This window comes from Coccinella septempunctata, chromosome 8, assembly GCF_907165205.1.
Source record: "Coccinella septempunctata chromosome 8, icCocSept1.1, whole genome shotgun sequence".
Classification (NCBI taxonomy): Eukaryota; Metazoa; Arthropoda; class Insecta; order Coleoptera; family Coccinellidae; genus Coccinella; species Coccinella septempunctata.
In genome coordinates this window covers 31057256-31074806 of record NC_058196.1, presented here as the reverse complement: position 1 = coordinate 31074806, position 17551 = coordinate 31057256, and the positions used below count along the sequence as shown (strand labels likewise).

At 38.4% G+C, this 17551-nt stretch overlaps 1 protein-coding gene across 1 annotated transcript; it reads right to left on the bottom strand.

Annotated features, from left to right (window-relative positions):
- Window positions 1-90: 90 nt before the first annotated feature.
- On the bottom strand, window positions 91-17419 carry LOC123318194 (tyrosine-protein phosphatase non-receptor type 9). The gene is made up of 9 exons (XM_044904805.1): window positions 17079-17419; window positions 16516-16746; window positions 16220-16450; window positions 4838-5108; window positions 3018-3264; window positions 2770-2963; window positions 1940-2169; window positions 1666-1873; window positions 91-1608 (listed from the first exon to the last, which is right to left on the bottom strand). Exons 1-9 carry the CDS (start codon window positions 17109-17111, stop codon window positions 1379-1381), a joined length of 1875 nt encoding a protein of 624 aa, XP_044760740.1. The 5' UTR covers window positions 17112-17419; the 3' UTR covers window positions 91-1378.
- Window positions 17420-17551: the final 132 nt, after the last annotated feature.

Here is a 17551-nt window from a genome sequence, read left to right as displayed (position 1 = left end):
GGTGTTCCTAACCTACCTGCTCTTCCGTTTCTCAGGATTAGGGAATGTTCTAGTTCTTCCGAGTGTTCGAAATCAAGAAATATTGAAAAATAAATAAAAATCTCTTTATTGTTCGTAAATTACAATTATCGATAGTTCACAATTACACAGTCCATTAATTCACAATTTATTTTTTTTTAATATTGAACATGCTTCTGTCTCTCCAATATGTACAAGTAGATAAAATATATCCGAACAAATTTTACGGCTTGAAATTTTTCGTTTATTGTTTCAAATCATTACAAGATTGATATGATTCTTCGAATTAAATAACTATATAAAATTAGAATAGATTATATAAATAAGAGGAAGGTTATTTGTAAACTAGAAAAAATTACACGGCGATTCATAATAGCCGAGGATGAAATGCCACATCTTGACCGTCGGTTGTTCAAAGACGAACAAGAAATAGAATCCTCGCGTTTTCATGAATTTGTAATACTAATACAATACTAGAAACTGTAGTTACAAAATTAGGTTCCAAGTAAAGAAAACCCTAGAAAAATATATATTGATGAAAACAGGTGTGAATTGCCTATAATTTGGGGTAGTCAATATATATTCCAACATAACGCAATCCTCGTCCAATATTGCACTTTACGATGAACTCTTTGAGCAATTGGTACAATTACCAAGCACAATTAACCTTTAAACCAAGGGGTTCGAAGTCATCTTCAGATTTGAACTAAAGTGAATTTTCCCGATATGGACAGTCGACAGGTGGACATAGTTTTAGCAGTGAATTTTTCTTTGTCACATTTTTTAGTACCTGTAAACACTTTCAGTACGTTGAACTTGTGTTTTTAGATGAACTGAGTTAAAAAAAAAACAGTTCATCATCGATTAGTGAACAATATTCAAAATATTCAACACCAAACTCTCACGTGATATTTCATTCTATGATTTGATTGCTTTAATCCAACACGAACAAGTGATTTGATAGTATTCATTCAAAGTTCGATTTGCTTTTTCACACCTACCTGAACTGTTGCCAAATTTCTGATTTTCATGAAAGTTACTATTTATTTTCACAACGAAATCCTAGTTTTTAGTAACACAGCTCATTTAAGAGCTTTTTCGACCAGCCTAGGACTGAAAGTGTTGCAATATTTCAACCTGCAGGATCGGGTTCTGTAAATGAAAAAGACCAAAAAAAAACTGCCTAATCTAGGCAATCTCGAGCAACACATCGTATTCCACCTCGTTCAAAGTGTAATTCCGATCGTTTCCGCCACTTAACCTAGATTGCGACGTTGCCATATATCCACCACTCCAACCTCATTCTCATTAGTTATCGTTAGAAGCAGATCTAAAAGCGTATCGTTTCGAGACGGTCGTTTCACTCGTCCGAGTCCTCTTCGACCCTGTCCAAACCCACCAGGTCGGCTTCGTTTAAGTATCCTTTCAGTAGCGCGTATTCAATCAGCGCCGAATGGCAAAAGATGTACTGGTCCGGCATCTGTATGGAATACGCCCTTTGGGCGCGGATCCTCTCAACAGTACCTCTAATGTCGACCGTTCCCACCTCTTCCAGTCTGGATATGCAGATGTCCAAGGTGCAGAAGGTACCTTCGGAAGTTTGGCAACGTTACGAAAAAGATAACGACTGGTATATCGATTACCTACCTGTCCTTCCGATACCGGCGCTGCAATGCACCACGATCGGAGGCCCCCTTGGGTGTCCCGCCCATGTATCCCCCATCGCAGACACCATGATCGCCTGTTTTCTCCTGACCCTACTCAGGAATTCCAACAGGGCTTTAGCGGACGTTGGCACACCGTAATCCGGCCACGAAGTGAACTGCCAGTGAGACACCTCCCTGGATTCTTCGGTCTGCAAAAAAAAAACGACAGTAATGACAGGTCCCGATGACGTTTGAGGTTAAGTGTCACCACTCACTTTGTTATTGGTTAGTAAGAGCGTCGTGACGGTCGTGTCGGGGTCGGCTTCTATGGCGATGGTCTTCACGGTGAAGATACCGTAGTTCGCTTCGCCGTCAACGTCGGATTCCCAATACTGGTGACATTTGGGCCTGCCCCTCTCCATCACCTTGGTGGTCATCACGATCACCAGGGTTTGTTGCTCCCAAACCATGCGCCAGAATTCGGCCGTCGTTTTAGGCAGAGGACCTTGGTGGTAAGAATTAAGGTTAGGGAATACTCTTTCTGACGAAAATGATGTATTCTTATGAAATATCTTTGAAACGTCACATTTCGAACCGTTTCCCAAAAAAATTATTTCAAGTACTTAAAAATAAAAATAGAAAAAGTATTCAAAATTTAAAGCGATTCGTTTCTATTGCACAAGTTGGCAACATCGACTAAAATATCCGTTAATAAAGGACAACAAATACACTATCTTGATGAGATAGACAAAGATGGCTGTCTATGAAGTCTGCGACGAACGAGGAAGGTCGTATTTTATGGGATTTTTATGGCCCAGCAACCGGCTCGCCAGTGAGTACTTCCTTATGATGGCGGTGAATCAAAGGCTGTTATTTTAGAAACAGGTCATCGTTCTTTTTATTTTCTTGTAGGCGCTGTTGCCAAATCGTAAAGTAGAAACGAAGCTATTCAAATTAAAACCTCATATTTCAAGAATGATTTTGAATAGTGCATTTGAAAAATTCACTAATGAAACTCCTAATTATTGAGATCAAACTTGCATATGCTGTGATAACCAAAATTGAGGAGAATGCCCATTGTAATTTCGTTCAGTACGTCACTCACCCTGTGTACTAATGAAGGCATTTTTCTGCTTGTACCCATCCACAAAATTGGCATGTATATAGTCGCTGTCTTCGTCTCCAGCTTCCGATAAAATAACCCTACTGTCGTCGTAGCATAGCACGTCCGTATATCTATTTTTCGGCAGGTTGTTCTTCAACTTGGCCACGTTGAAGGTACCGTCAGGCGGTCGCGCCCTGCGAACATAAACGATCAGACGACCTTGAACACTCTATAGGTCCGAAAATTACCTGATTTCGGCATATTCTTCCGCCAGTCCGGCCCTGCCCTTATCTCTAACGTGCGCGACCAGCTGGGCGACCGTCAGAGATGCGCCCTCGCCGTGCAGTGAATCGTCATCGGAGAATCCGCTGGACGCAGAGCTGGGGGGATTCAGGCTTGCCTCTTCTGCCCAGCTGTCCACCGAGACGTTCTGAGCAGAGTCGTTCTCGTTCAGGGGCGGCGTAGTGATACGTTTCGGCGACGGCGTCTTTCCTCCTTCAAAAAACAGTTAAGGTTAGGTTAGACTCACCGCAATTAGGTTAGGTTAGCCCCGCCATAATTAGGTTAGGATAGGCTAGCCGTAAACAAGATGGGTTAAAGTCTCCTGAATTAGGTTAGTTTAGGCTCGGCGCACCTTCGCTAGGTTAGATAAGGTTAGTCACACCACAATCAGGTTAGGTTAGACCCACTGGCAGTAGATTAGATTAGGTTACAATCACCATAATTAGGTTTAGCCCATCATAATTAGGTTTAACTTAACCATAAATAGGTTTAGCTTGCCATAATTAGGTTTAGCTCATCCTAATTAGGTTCAAATTAACCATAAATAGGATAAGCTTGCCATAATTAGGTTTAGCTCACCATAATTAGGTTTAAATTAACTATAAATAGGTTTAGCTCCACATAATTAGGTTTAACTTAACCATAAATAGGTTTAGTTTGCCATAATTAGGTGTAGCTCACCATAATTAGTTTTAACTTAACCATAAATACGTTTAGCTTGCCATAATTAGGTTTAGCTCGCCATAATTAGGAATAGGTTAGCCTGACTTCAGATAGTTTAGGTTAGCCTTACTTCAGATAGTTCGGTTAGCCTTACCTCAGACGGTTAAGGTTAGAATAACTTTAATCAGGATAGTTTAGGCTCGGCATAGATAAGTCAAGTTAGTTTAGACTCACCATAATTGGGCTAGATCATGCTCACCTTAGCTAGGTTAGATAAGTTTGGTCTCACCACAATCAGGTTAGGTTAGACCCACTGGAGGTAGATTGGGTTAGGTTACAATCACCATAATTAGGTTTAGCTCGCCATAATTTGTAATAGGTTAGCCTTACTTCAGATAGTTTAGGACAGACTCACCAATATTAGGATAGGTTGGGTTATAATCACCTCGATTAGGATAGTTTAGGCACAACCCAATTAGAGTAGGTTAGGCTGGCCATAGATAGTTAAGGTTAGATTAGACTCACCACAACTAGGTCAAGTTAAGCCGACTCTAATCAGGAATAGTCTAACCGTGGATAGTTTAAGTTAGACTCACCTTTATTTGGATGGGTTACAATCACCATAATTAGGTCCAGCTCACCATAATTAGGTCCAGCTCACCATAATAAGGGATAGGTTAGCCCCACCTCAGATAGTTCAGGGTGCACTCACCATTATTAGGATAGGTTAGGTTAGAATAGCCAAAAGTAGGATAGGACGCTCGTAGATAGGTTAGGTTAAACTCACCTCAATCAGGAAAGGTTAGGCTCACCACGATTTGAGTAGGTTAGGATGGCCAGGGGTAGTTTAGATTAGATTGGACTCACCACAAGTAGAATAGGTTAGGCTTACCGTAGATTGGTTGGTTTGGGTTTGAACCACCATAATTAGGTTAAGTTAGGCTCATTCTAATCAAGAATAGCTTCACCGTAGATAGTTTAGGTTAGACTCATCTTAATTAGGATGGGTTAGACTCACCACAATCAGGGTAGGTTAGGCTCACGACAGACGGGTCAGGTTAGATCAGACTCACCACAAATAGGTTAGATTAGGCTCCCAGTAGACGGGTTACGTTACACTCACCGTAGTTAGGTTGCGGCGATTCCGTCCTTGCGGTCATTGCCAGCTGAAGGCAGCGCTCCAACCAACCATCGTGATCGACGCGAAGCGTACCGCCCAGTTTTTCTGGCAGCGAATCCCTCGGGATGTGCTGGAGCAGCTGGGCAGCCGATACCGTATAGACGCGCTCACGCAACTTCTCCCTGACGAAGAGACGCAGAATCTTGAAGGGCGCCTTGAACCACAACGGCGCAGTGACGATGAGGACCTTCTTTAGCTTGGCCGGATAGCCTCCCTGCAAAGAAAAGAAGGCTAAATAGGGAGGAAAATGTACTGTCAAGAAATACGATACTAAATATAATAAAAAATTGAAATAACAAATAAGAATCGAAGAACCATAACGAGGAACAACTGAAAGGTTAAATGACGTACTTAGGCAACACCCTGTACAACTGAATCCATTTATACAAAATACTACACTCCAAAATGTTCTTAATTAACGAGTAGTGTAACTGAAACACTTGATAAATCTCGGATTTGAAGAAAATAGTTAAGAGACTCGACAACAAGAATTGTATACACACATCACGAGAACAATTCCTCGAGTCATTCTCCGAATCTGAATAGGCAACGTGCAGTAGCTGATTCTGAACCGAAAAATCCACACGGGACGCAGCGAACAATTAATAACCAATTAAAAATTAATACTACACGATCCGAGCAGCCTTGCGAAGGCAGAAAACGTTCATTAAACGTACTTTTCACAGAAGCACCTCGCGTAAAATACCGCGGCTTGACTCATCGTGGAAAAATTACGATCGAAATATGTAGAATTTCGAAATAGTCATTCTACCTGTGTTCGCGACCGAACTATGTTCAGGATGTTGATTAATTAGTCAATCGAGAACAGATAAGCAATCTGAGATTATTCCAGTTGATAACGGACTTTGCGAAACGAGGGATATCGGTGAATCACTCGGTATACACGAAAACATAGGTCGACTTACAATGAGCGCTTGAAAAAAACATGAACTCATGGAAATTAAAGTTTTCAATCTGTTATGTTTTGTTGAATTTATATATTTATCACACCCTTAGAAATTTGTTTGAAAAATAATAGTAGGTCCCTTGATGACAATAGTTGTAATTTAATGTCAATGTGAAGTGACTATAAAAAAGACAAGTTTGAGATACATCGGAATTTTATTTACTGTGAGACGACTTAACATTGGTCCTTCGAGACGTTTGAATTAGTTCTTGGATAGATATAGATCCAAAGACAGTTATGGACAGAAATTCGGAAGAAAATAATACAACAAGACGTAATGCAGGTATCAACAGTAGACTTGCCGATTGTTACCTATGGCCACCAGAATTTGGTTCGTCAAAAAGGAAGTCCGTCAGTGGAATGTCAAAGATTTCAGAAGAAAGTCATTCAAAACTGAATCAAATGGAAGGAAAAGATGCAGTTCTAGAAGTAGATGAAGAGGACAACACAACCAAAAATCACTCGATTCATCGAAAAGTTCTTCCATCTGCGGACGACAAACAAGAGACTGCATCTGTTCGTTCAGTATGTTCTAGACAATCGAACTCAAGTAGTGTTGAATTACAAAGACGAAAGCATGCTGTTGAAGTTGCAAAAATCAAACAAGCCATAGAAATGAAGAAACTAGAAGATAAATTACAATTGTTAGAGCTAGAGCAGAAAGTGTTTGAGACCCAGGTTTCAGATGACGTGGAAAGATCTTCGGGTAGATCATTGCATAGTTCAAGAAGTCAAAGACAAAATGTTCCAGACAATACTCCCAGACGGAAAATGGATGTAGTAGAGGAAGCTCCAAGACTGACAATACCAGATAAGAGACCCATGCGTTCTCCAGAACCATCCGACATCGAACGATTATGCCATACCATAAGTGAAGCGGTGAAATCAGTAGGTAGTGCTCCAAGACGAGATCGATTCATTGCACGCCAAGTTGTAGAGAAAGACATTCTTCACTTTGACGGTAACCCTGAAGAGTGGCCAGTATTCATCACACAATTCAGAAAAATTGCCTCATTGTGTGAATATTCTTCTGAGGAAATGATGATAAAATTGCAAAAATGTTTAAAAGGTGAGGCCAAACTAGCCGTATCGGGCATGATGATTTCACCTGATAACGTTGATTCAGTGCTGAAGATATTAGAAATGAGGTTCGGACGTCCTGATCTGATAATCGATGGACTTATATCGAAGGTTAAAGCTGTGACACCGATCAGAGAACATAATATAGAGAGTTTGATCAAATTTTCAAACCATATAACTTGTTTAGTCGCAACAATCAAATCCTTGGGTTATAACGAACATCTTCAGAACCCTACATTGGTTCGAGACATCGTACAAAAGCTTCCAGATATGATTAAACTTCGCTGGGGGGAGGAAGTTATGAAAAAACATGGTACTGTTGACCTCAGTGATCTCTCAGATTGGATTTCAGACATAGCAGCAGCAGCATGTTACGTGAGTAGACCGAGTTCTTCAACAATGAATAAAACGGAGCCCAGATCGAAGCCATTCGTATATTCTTCGACAAAACGATATGAGACTACTCTGACGACAGCTGATAGCAAAAAAACTGACAAATTGTGTACGTATTGTCGAGAAAAAGGACATTATATCCAAGATTGTTCAAAAATAAATCAAGACGATGTTGAGACCAGATGGGAGACTGTGACCAGAAGAAAATTATGTTTCTCATGCCTGAAAAACAATCACCAGACAATGAAATGCAGATCCAAACGTCAATGTGGTATCAATAACTGCAAACGATCTCATCATAAGCTCCTTCATAAAGATCAATCACAACAAAATTTCGAATATACGCAGTCTACCCAGACGGAAGATCTTAGAAAGGAAAACGTTCTTGCTGTGGGACAAGGTGCGGCAAATATTCTTTTGCGGATGATCAAGGTGAGATTGTATGGAAAAAATGATTTTCTGGAAACCATTGCACTCTGTGATGAAGCTTCGACTGTGACTCTCATAGACAAATCCATTGTTGACCACCTGGAAATAGAAGGAAATGTGGAATCTCTTTGTATACAATGGACGAATAATATGACATCGTGCTACGAAGATTCTCATCGCCTAGACCTTGATATATCGGGAATCCATAAAAATGCCAAGAGATTCACTATGAAAAATGTGAGATCTGTGGAAAATCTATCTTTACCTGTTCAAGTCATTAAGGAAACAGACTGGAAGAAATATCCTCACTTACAGGGCATTCCTTTCAATGAAATTCAAGGACGTCCGATGATTCTTTTAGGCCAAGATAACATCCGACTCACAGTGGCCAGAAGAGTTATTCAGGGTCCAGAAAATTCTCCACTTGCAACAAAAACCAATCTCGGTTGGATTTTACACGGTGATGTGGACAATCATCATGGCAATAAGAGAATTTTTCATTCCTTTCATATTTGTCATTGTGAAACTGTTGCTGACGACGAGCTCCACAAGATGGTGAAACACTCTTTTAGTACTGAAGCCTTTGGAGTTCAAGTAGCTATAAAATCCAACAAAAAAGACAGCAGGGCGCTTGATATAATGCAAAAAACTGCAAAACGAATCGGTGACCGATTTGAAATAGGACTGCTCTGGAGGGAGAACGATATTCACTTGCCTGAAAGTAAAAATGTAGCCGTTCGAAGACTTATGTGTGTGGAAAAACAAATGCACAAAGATGAAAATTTCAAGAGAAGATACTGTGAGAAAATTGAAAGTTACTTAAGGAAAGGATATGCCAGGAAGCTGTCAGCTGAAGAAGCATCTGAAGAAGGTCCTCGTTGCTGGTACTTACCTCATTTTGGAGTAATAAATCCGAATAAACCAGCCAAGCTACGACTTGTTTTCGATGCTGCTTCAAAGTCGTGTGGAACTTCCCTAAATGAAAATTTACTTGCTGGACCAGACCTCTTACAACCATTGGTGGAAGTATTGATAAAGTTTAGACAACGAAAGATCGCCTTCTGCAGTGATGTTCGTGAGATGTTCCATCAAGTCAAGATCATTACTTCGGATCAATGCTCCCAAAGATTTCTCTGGAGAGAAGGAAATACCCAAAAACCACACGATGTTTATGAAATGCAAGTCATGACATTTGGTGCTACCTGTTCTCCTACTTGCGCACAATTCGTTAAGAATTTGAATGCCCGACAACTAACCCAAAGACAAGATATTTTGGACGCTATTGAGATGAAACACTATGTCGATGATTATTTAGACTGCACTGACACTGTAGACGAAGCCTTAGAAAAGATTTTTGAAGTGAAACGTATTCAAAATTTGGGTGGATTTGAATTAGTTGACTGGACATCAAACTCTAAAGATGTTATGGATGCTCTTTCTACACAAGAAGATTTTATATGCAAAGATCTTGATTTGGACTCTGATAGGTCGATACAACGAATTTTAGGACTTTCCTGGGATTCAAAACTAGATAGCTTCTGTTTTAAACTGAAATCCAACATTTTTGAGGTCGAAACCAGAAATGGCACAACGAAAAGACAAATTCTGAAAATAGTGATGTCCATTTTCGACCCATTAGGACTTATTGCTAATTTGACAGTACGAGGAAGAATCCTCATTCAAGATATATGGAAATCCGGAATTGGTTGGGATGATTCAGTCGAACATGAACAATATAAGACATGGAAATTATGGCTTTTGGATCTTCAAAAAATTACAAATATTTCTATACCTAGGTGCTATTCAACGAGTATTTCTAAGGCTGAAAGAGTAGAGTTACATATATTCTGTGATGCGAGCAAAAGGGCGTACGCTTCTGTAGCTTACCTACGAATGATCGCCCAGACATCAATCGATGTATCTTTAATTTTTGCTAGAGCTAGGGTGGCACCGAACAAACCGATTTCAATTCCGAGACTCGAACTTCAAGCCGCTTTAATGGGATCAAGACTCAAGAAAATGCTGATCAAAACGTTAGAAATCAAAATTGACAAAACGTACCTATGGACTGATTCAACAACAGTACTTCACTGGATCAAAAACGATGGGAGTAAACTGGGACAATTTGAATCTCATCGCGTAGGTGAAATTCAAGAGTCAACAGACAGTTCTGATTGGCATTGGGTTCCATCCAAGTCAAATGCTGCCGACAATGCCACAAGAACCTATTTTGATGATGGAAATAATTTGGATTTCAATCGTTGGCATAATGGACCAGAATTTCTACAACTCCACGATGAAATGACATGGCCGATCAAGAAAACCGACTGTGGGGGAATTTTGAAAAATTCTGAAGATGAAGAAGATATTCAACCGATAGAATTTTTGGCCACTATTCTAGAAAATGATTCCTGTATACCGGATATAAACCGTTTTTCCAAATGGATGAGGTTGATAAGAGCCACGGCCTGGGTGCTGGTAGTCGCTAAATTGTTGATTTCAAAACTTCGTTCCAAAAATAGTCAAATTATAGCAGAAATTACCACTTCAGACCTTGAAGAAGCTGAAATCAGATTAATCAAGCAATGTCAACTGGAAAGTTTTCCAGAAGAAATCTCTTTCTTAAAGAAAAGCATATGCTTGAAGAATCAGAGTAGACTAAAACAACTTTCACCGGTCATGGATAAAAATGGAGTTTTGGTAGTGAGTGGACGGACTGACTTGGCCACACAAATGGAAATGACAACCAGAAGACCCATAATATTGCCATCTAAACATAGGTTGACTAAATTACTACTGCATCATTACCATGAACAATGTGCTCATCAAGGTATCGAAACTGTATTGAATACTGCTAGACAAAAATTTTGGATTATTGATGGTAGATCAGCCGTGAAGACCACATTTGCAGAATGTAAAAAATGCCGAATTTTAAAAGCTAAACCTGCAATTCCACAAATGGGCCAACTTCCGACATTCAGATTGACTCCACCAGCTCATGCATTCACATACACAGGAATTGATTATTTCGGACCCCTGTATGTAACAGTTGGACGTCGACGCGAGAAAAGATGGGGAGTTATTTTCACCTGTTTATCGATAAGAGCTGTACATCTTGAAGTAGCACACTCGTTATCAACGGAGTCAACGCTAATGGCAGTGGGACGAATGATAGCAAGAAGAGGACAACCTCTGCAAATTTATTCCGATAATGGAACTAATTTTAGAGGATCCTCTGAGGAACTGAAGAAAGCTGTAAAAGAAATGGATAAGGAGAATTTGAAACGAGAAATGTTAGTGAGAAATATTGAATGGAAATTCATTCCACCTGCTTCTCCCCATATGGGCGGTGCATGGGAGAGACTAGTGCGTTCAGTGAAAACTACATTTCATGTTATTCTAAATAATCAGATATTGAAGGACGAGCTACTCCTTACCTTATTTGCAGAATGCGAAAAAATTGTGAACTCTAGACCAATCACGAAAGTATCTGTTGATCCTGATGACTTGGAGGCCTTAACACCAAACCATTTTCTTTTGGATGCTACAAATTATTCGACAGCTTTCGAATCTGAAAATGGAAATTTAAGGGGACAATGGAGACGAGCTCAAGAGTTAAGAAACTCGTTCTGGAAAAGATGGACGAGGGAATATCTACCGACTTTGACCAAAAGAACGAAGTGGAGGAACGATGGCAGACCTATGAAGCTACATGATGTAGTTATAGTTATAGATGATACCGCTCCTAGAAAATACTGGAAACTCGGATTAATTGAAAAGATTTTTCCGGGACCCGATGGAAAAATTAGAGTCGTTCAAGTGAAAACAGCGAATGGTTCTTATAAACGACCTGTTGCCAAGTTATGTAGATTGGATATCGAAGATAGTGGACAAAGATGATACTTCTGCCACGGCGGGGAGAAATGTTATGTTTTGTTGAATTTATATATTTATCACACCCTTAGAAATTTGTTTGAAAAATAATAGTAGGTCCCTTGATGACAATAGTTGTAATTTAATGTCAATGTGAAGTGACTATAAAAAAGACAAGTTTGAGATACATCGGAATTTTATTTACTGTGAGACGACTTAACACAATCAGAAATACAGTATTTTCAAAGGTGAGGAGTTTTTTTGACAGAAGGTAGAACTCATCGAAATAAGTCGTTTAACCAAAAATTTTCTATATAAAATACCCAAGATGACTGAGATACAACCCCTAGATTTTCGACAAAATTCCATTGAATTTCGAGTAGGGGACTGTGGAAGGTGACTCCGGCATCGCAAAAACGAAACAAAACATAAACATACGGCTGGACAATGAATGGTTCAGTACCAAGTTCATCGGATTAGATGCGTCAGGTCACTTTTGAGAGAATAATAATTGTTTTATCGTGAAATTTAGGGTGAAACAAAAATGTAGAAAATCGAGGCAGTTTCTTGAAAGTGCTTATGTTAGTTATGTTGAAAAAGTGCTATGATGTTTCCCCATTTCATCCCATTTTTAAGACTATTGTTGGAATGTTCGAACAAGATGATTGTGATGCCCATTGTGAAAAAATTCGTGAATAATTTAGACGAATTTTATTGGTGAGATTTTGAAGTATTATTCTATTTTTTACACTTGTGTCCTAAGTCTCTTCTGTCAGTTGGTATCGACATGAGCCTCTTCATAAAATCGTGTAAGTTACTAAAAAATAATGAGAATAATTCGGCAATCCTAAGTTTCCATTTTCATTACCACCTAAATATCGAACGAGCCAATATCCTAAACGAAACAACATGGTCGAATCAGCAGATAAGTTTTTTCCCACTGCTTTCGATAATTCAGCTAACAAACGGTCTAGGGTCGTATTAGGATCTATTTCAGTAATCATTTTCAATTTTTTTTTTAACTTTGTCATTTTGAAAGTTTTGTATAGGTGATATTTGGTGAAACGCTTCAATTTGACCAGTTCTACCTTCTGTTGAAAAAAAGCCTCACCTTCAAATACACCCTGTATATAGGTAGCAATTGTATACAAAGTGTGAATCTCTGACTGGTACATAGGTATACGCCGCTCAAATATTGAAGTGGATAATTTGCGTAAGAAATGAATTTTGTGCCCAAAAAAAATTTTTACACAGTTGCCAAGCTTCCGAATGATGCAGCACCTACGAGTCGGTCCCGCTAACGACCGTATAGCGCGAAATGCCAGGTCTCAAATAGACGCTAACTAGATTGACCGGTAGGTGAACGAAATACATGTCGTGTTTAATAGCATCTAATCTAGTCGACTTGCATCCGTACCTTCTTTATTCGCCCACTTGGTTTACGAGGGGGGTCCCTGCCAATAAATCAGCTAAAAATAACGGACCCGTGTCACAGAGATTTTCACGGAAGCGAAGAAAACGTTTTTACGTACATTTGAAGAAATGATAAATCGAAAATAAATCAAAGAACAACTGCAAAATTGGTAAAAAATTTATTAGTCTATAGAAAATTCTGAGACATGAGTATATTTGTTCAGGCCGAACAGAATTAGAATACTGAGAACTATTTCGACGAGGAAAAAAGTAACAAGCAAAGGGATATTAATAAACCAAACAACGTATCAAAATATTATTGTTTTCTGGTGTTGTTCTGCATCACGCCACCACTGTTAAGCGTGTAAAACTTGGATCGGCGGCATCTGCCAATTCTATCCACACTGTATATCCAACTGGCCGAAATGGCATAAAACTGCCCGTGGCAGCTTCATACATGGATGAAGATCTTCGATGTTAAATTGTATTGCTTTTTTCAACCAAGAACTACAATAGCATTACAATTTCCTTGTTCAAACCATGAATTGAAGGAAAAGAAGTTCAACCAACAATTGTCAGCAGCTTATGCTGTGGTCTGGATTCTATTTTATTTCTGGAATCAACTAGGCCGATGAAGGAACTTTTTAGTATATGCAAAAGTAGCAAGGGAACAATTATTATACCCAATAATTATATTAATTACATTAATAATTTATATGATTAATAATTTATTCATAATCAATGAAAAATAATGATAATCACATAATTATTGTCCTTCAAGGCAGAACTCTTTAGTAACATAAGTCAGTATATTTTATTGTTGTATCTATGTATATTTTTTTTAATATCTGCTTCATACAAATGCTTTCTTCATTTTTTCAATTCTTTTTATTTTCTCCATCTCATTCCTCATCGTTAATTAATTTGATATCATAATGGTAACAACAATGATAACTATCATTACTCAAATCCCACGTCAGATCAGCAGTAGTGCTTTAAACTAGACCTATAGGTGTATAAAGAGTTACAACAGAAAAGTTTAGATGAAACAATATTCCCCCTGTTACATACTTCGCCAATTACTCTATAATAATCGCTTTTGTCTTTGGAGATTCCTTCAATATTCAACGAAATAATTCTAATAATTCCACTCTCTGACCGGGAGATTCCTTTGGAACAGGTCCGGTCTTCCAAGTGATGATTCAATCGTTCTTCAGCTGTTCGAGGAACGCTACAGGACCCTAATGTTGGGGAATCATCTCCCGTAGATGTACGGTTATTATACATTGAAAAATAATTAAAAAAATCAGGAGCAAATTAGAAATGTTCTGACAGCTATCTTGACATTAGTCAAGAAATATAAGCAAAAGGCGCATTTTTTTGCATATCAGCAAAATTTTGCTTTGTTACTTTGTTTATCTATCCCATAATTCTTTAATATTCTTCAGTTCAACTTAATAATATTAGTAGTTAATCGAGTTAACTTCTACACTCCTGTATATTACAAAATTTCGACCTTCACACGTTATTTTCTCCTTCTTAAGTTCGATGATATTTTGTATCTTTTACTAATTTGAATATTTCTTACGTCTTCACTAATTTGTTATATTATTTATCGATTTGTTTATTCCTTTATTCGAGATTGAGGTACTAAATTATATATTTCCTGTTGAACTGTGATAATTTAAGTTGAAATACTAGTAACTTTATGGATTTGTTATGCAGTGATTTAAATTTTTTCAACCAGGGACTTTAACCCAAGTATTCAATGTTTAAAATAATCGTTATTCGGAGAAAAACTATGAACTGAAGATGATCAATCCGTAAAATCGTCAAGTGTTCTCGATTATTATTATTTACGGTGTTAATAAAGTTCTGACGTCATCAGATAGGTACTCACCTATCACTTAACCTTTGCCAAAAGTACGATATCCAAAACAAACAAGGCTTTCCGGAAAAGACCTCCGTCGTGACGAATAACCAAAGATAAGAATAAACACAACGTCCACCACTCCGTCAATTGGACGCACTGGCGTCCGAATTTTCGCCAAGTATACAACACCGTCGATAACCAGGTGAAAACTTCCTCACCTTGATATCGCCCCAATTATGAGCGACCGTCCGTTTGACGTCGATTATTGAACGAATCGAAGACTTTTCGACGATTTTCCGTTTTTCTCGGGCAACAGATTGTCGACTCGCCTCTCCTTCGATATTACGGACGGACGGATCGATGCCCGGCATCGGAGGCGTCGCGGCGTCGCAATGCGGGCGCGTGCGCAGCGGCCGCCCGGACAGTGGCGGCGCGCGACTCGCATCAGCCGGGTACGGCAATGATTACGATAACGGTGCAATTTCCAACGATATTTTGCAAAAAACCCGAAATGTAGAGGTGAAAATGCGCCTATCAAATGTATTTTTACGTCACGCATACTAAACAACTTCATTGCTTCACAGAATTCATGATATTCCATAGAAAAATAGCTAATGGAGGAAACCATTAACATATCAACTCTATTATGGTCACAGGAACATGAAAAATTAATTAATTCCAACCAATACATGGCCCTACATAACTACTTACCTCTCCACTATCATAATAAGGAAGAGAAGATATTGTGTTCGCGAGATTGCCACTATCATGAACATTCTATGAATATGATGCACATTAATAATCTCAATAACTTTGTTCTTTGACCATTAATCTCTTAAGGTCGTAATAAACTGTCACAACATTCAAATTGCTCAAGAAAACTTAAGAGAATAATGCTCAGTTAATTTCAGTCATTTGATATTTAGAAAGTTTATTTCATGTGCCCCACAACATTTTGAATGATTCATTACTTCATATTGGCAACACTGTGACCGACTACATTTCTGTGATTAAAAAATGCCGCTCGATGACACATGACCATAGAATTTGATAATTTTTTCTGAGAGATTTGTTTTTCACCCATTTCAAGATTTATAAATTTTTCTCTCATCAAATGCCTTTGTGATATCAACATCAACCATGAAAGTTGATGGAACTTCAGATTTCTGTAAGCATAATGGGAAAACCAAACTTCTCTGGGGAGAAGTAAACTAAAAAATGACAGGAGAAAATTCATTTTAACCTTCTCTTTTCTCCAAGTACCAATTCAAATCTATATTTCCAGTTGCCCACTAACCTTGAGAAGTGTCAGAATTTTCTGGGACAAATCGTAATCGAAATTGGAATACTTGGATCCGGACATGTCGTAAATGAAGACGATGCCGGCCCTCTGCGTGACGGGATCTTGAAGGGCAGCGTCCAGCTGATATACAACACCCTGCAATGTGGTTTGATGTGTGCAACTCAGAGGCACATGTTTATGGGCAGTGAAAACTGCGATGGCAGCATCAGACGTATCTCTTTTTGGCTAAAAATTTTTTTTATAAATCAATGGTTCACTATGACCAAGTGGTTCGGGGAGTTTGTACTCACCAAAACAGTAAACTTTCCTGTCAGCAGTTCAGAACGAAGGGGTTCTTTTAAGGGGTCGAAATTTATTAGGCCCTCCCTCCTTCTGGTTATCTCGTGTTGTTCGAAAAGAGTTAATGCCCGAATAACATCAAATTTCCGGGCATAGAGAAACCTGACTGCTAATGACCAGGAAATAGGCCCTAATTTCCTCTTATACTTCTGGTTCACTTTATCAATGAACTCTTTCGTAGCCTAAAATGTGAACAATCATTTTATTTCTATTGCTAGAAAGAGATATTCATGACTGAAGTTTCAGGAGTGAGATTTGTAATCCTACGCGATTTTCCGAGAAATTTAGTTTATGGAATTTCCAAATTTTATTACTTGCATCGAATGGATGTTCAAAAACAAGGAAATAAACAAAGGGGAAATGAAAGCTGCACAGATGATTGAATCAGATCTTAGAATTCAGTTTTCGATTGCAGCTAATAAAATGTTACGATGTTCTTATCAAAACATGCAGCACATAAATAAATTAACCATTTCCGTTTTTCAACAATCCTATGGGGGAAATATCAACTTACATTTTCCTGTTCGGGTGTTAACGTTGCAGACATAACGATATTAATTACCTAATTATTATCATAAATATCACCGGATTAAGTGAAAAACAACGAATTCCAATTGAAAATAATAGTTGGTTTAAATGTCAGAAACATAACACTATTTGATAATATTCAAAACAAAACCAATTCTTCCAACTCAAAGTTCTCTGTAAAGTTAACAATAGATTTTTTGTACATTTATCACCCGCAATTTATGAATATCCATGAATACTGAAAGAAAACGGAATATAAATTTTTGATTCTTCGAAACTTGCCACACATATACACAGCAGGAAAAACCAAATAAAAAAAGCAGGCCATAAAACGGATAACGTCAAATGTCAGAAAATATCAGTAGTCAAAATACACAAAGAACAAAGAGTAGATTTCTACAAAGAGTAACACTTTTGTTACTCTATCTGTGTATCATAGAATCTTTTAGTCTTGATAAT

Excerpts from the sequence above, each read along its gene's own strand:
- LOC123318194 (XM_044904805.1), bottom strand. The coding sequence starts at position 17,111 with ATGTCTGCAACGTTAACACCCGAACAGGAAAAT. Across the intron at positions 5,109-16,219 it reads AAATTCTGACACTTCTCAAG|GGAGGCTATCCGGCCAAGCT; the intron begins GTTAGTGGGCAA and ends TTTTCTTTGCAG. Across the intron at positions 3,265-4,837 it reads ATCGCCGCAACCTAACTACG|GAGGAAAGACGCCGTCGCCG; the intron begins GTGAGTGTAACG and ends TGTTTTTTGAAG.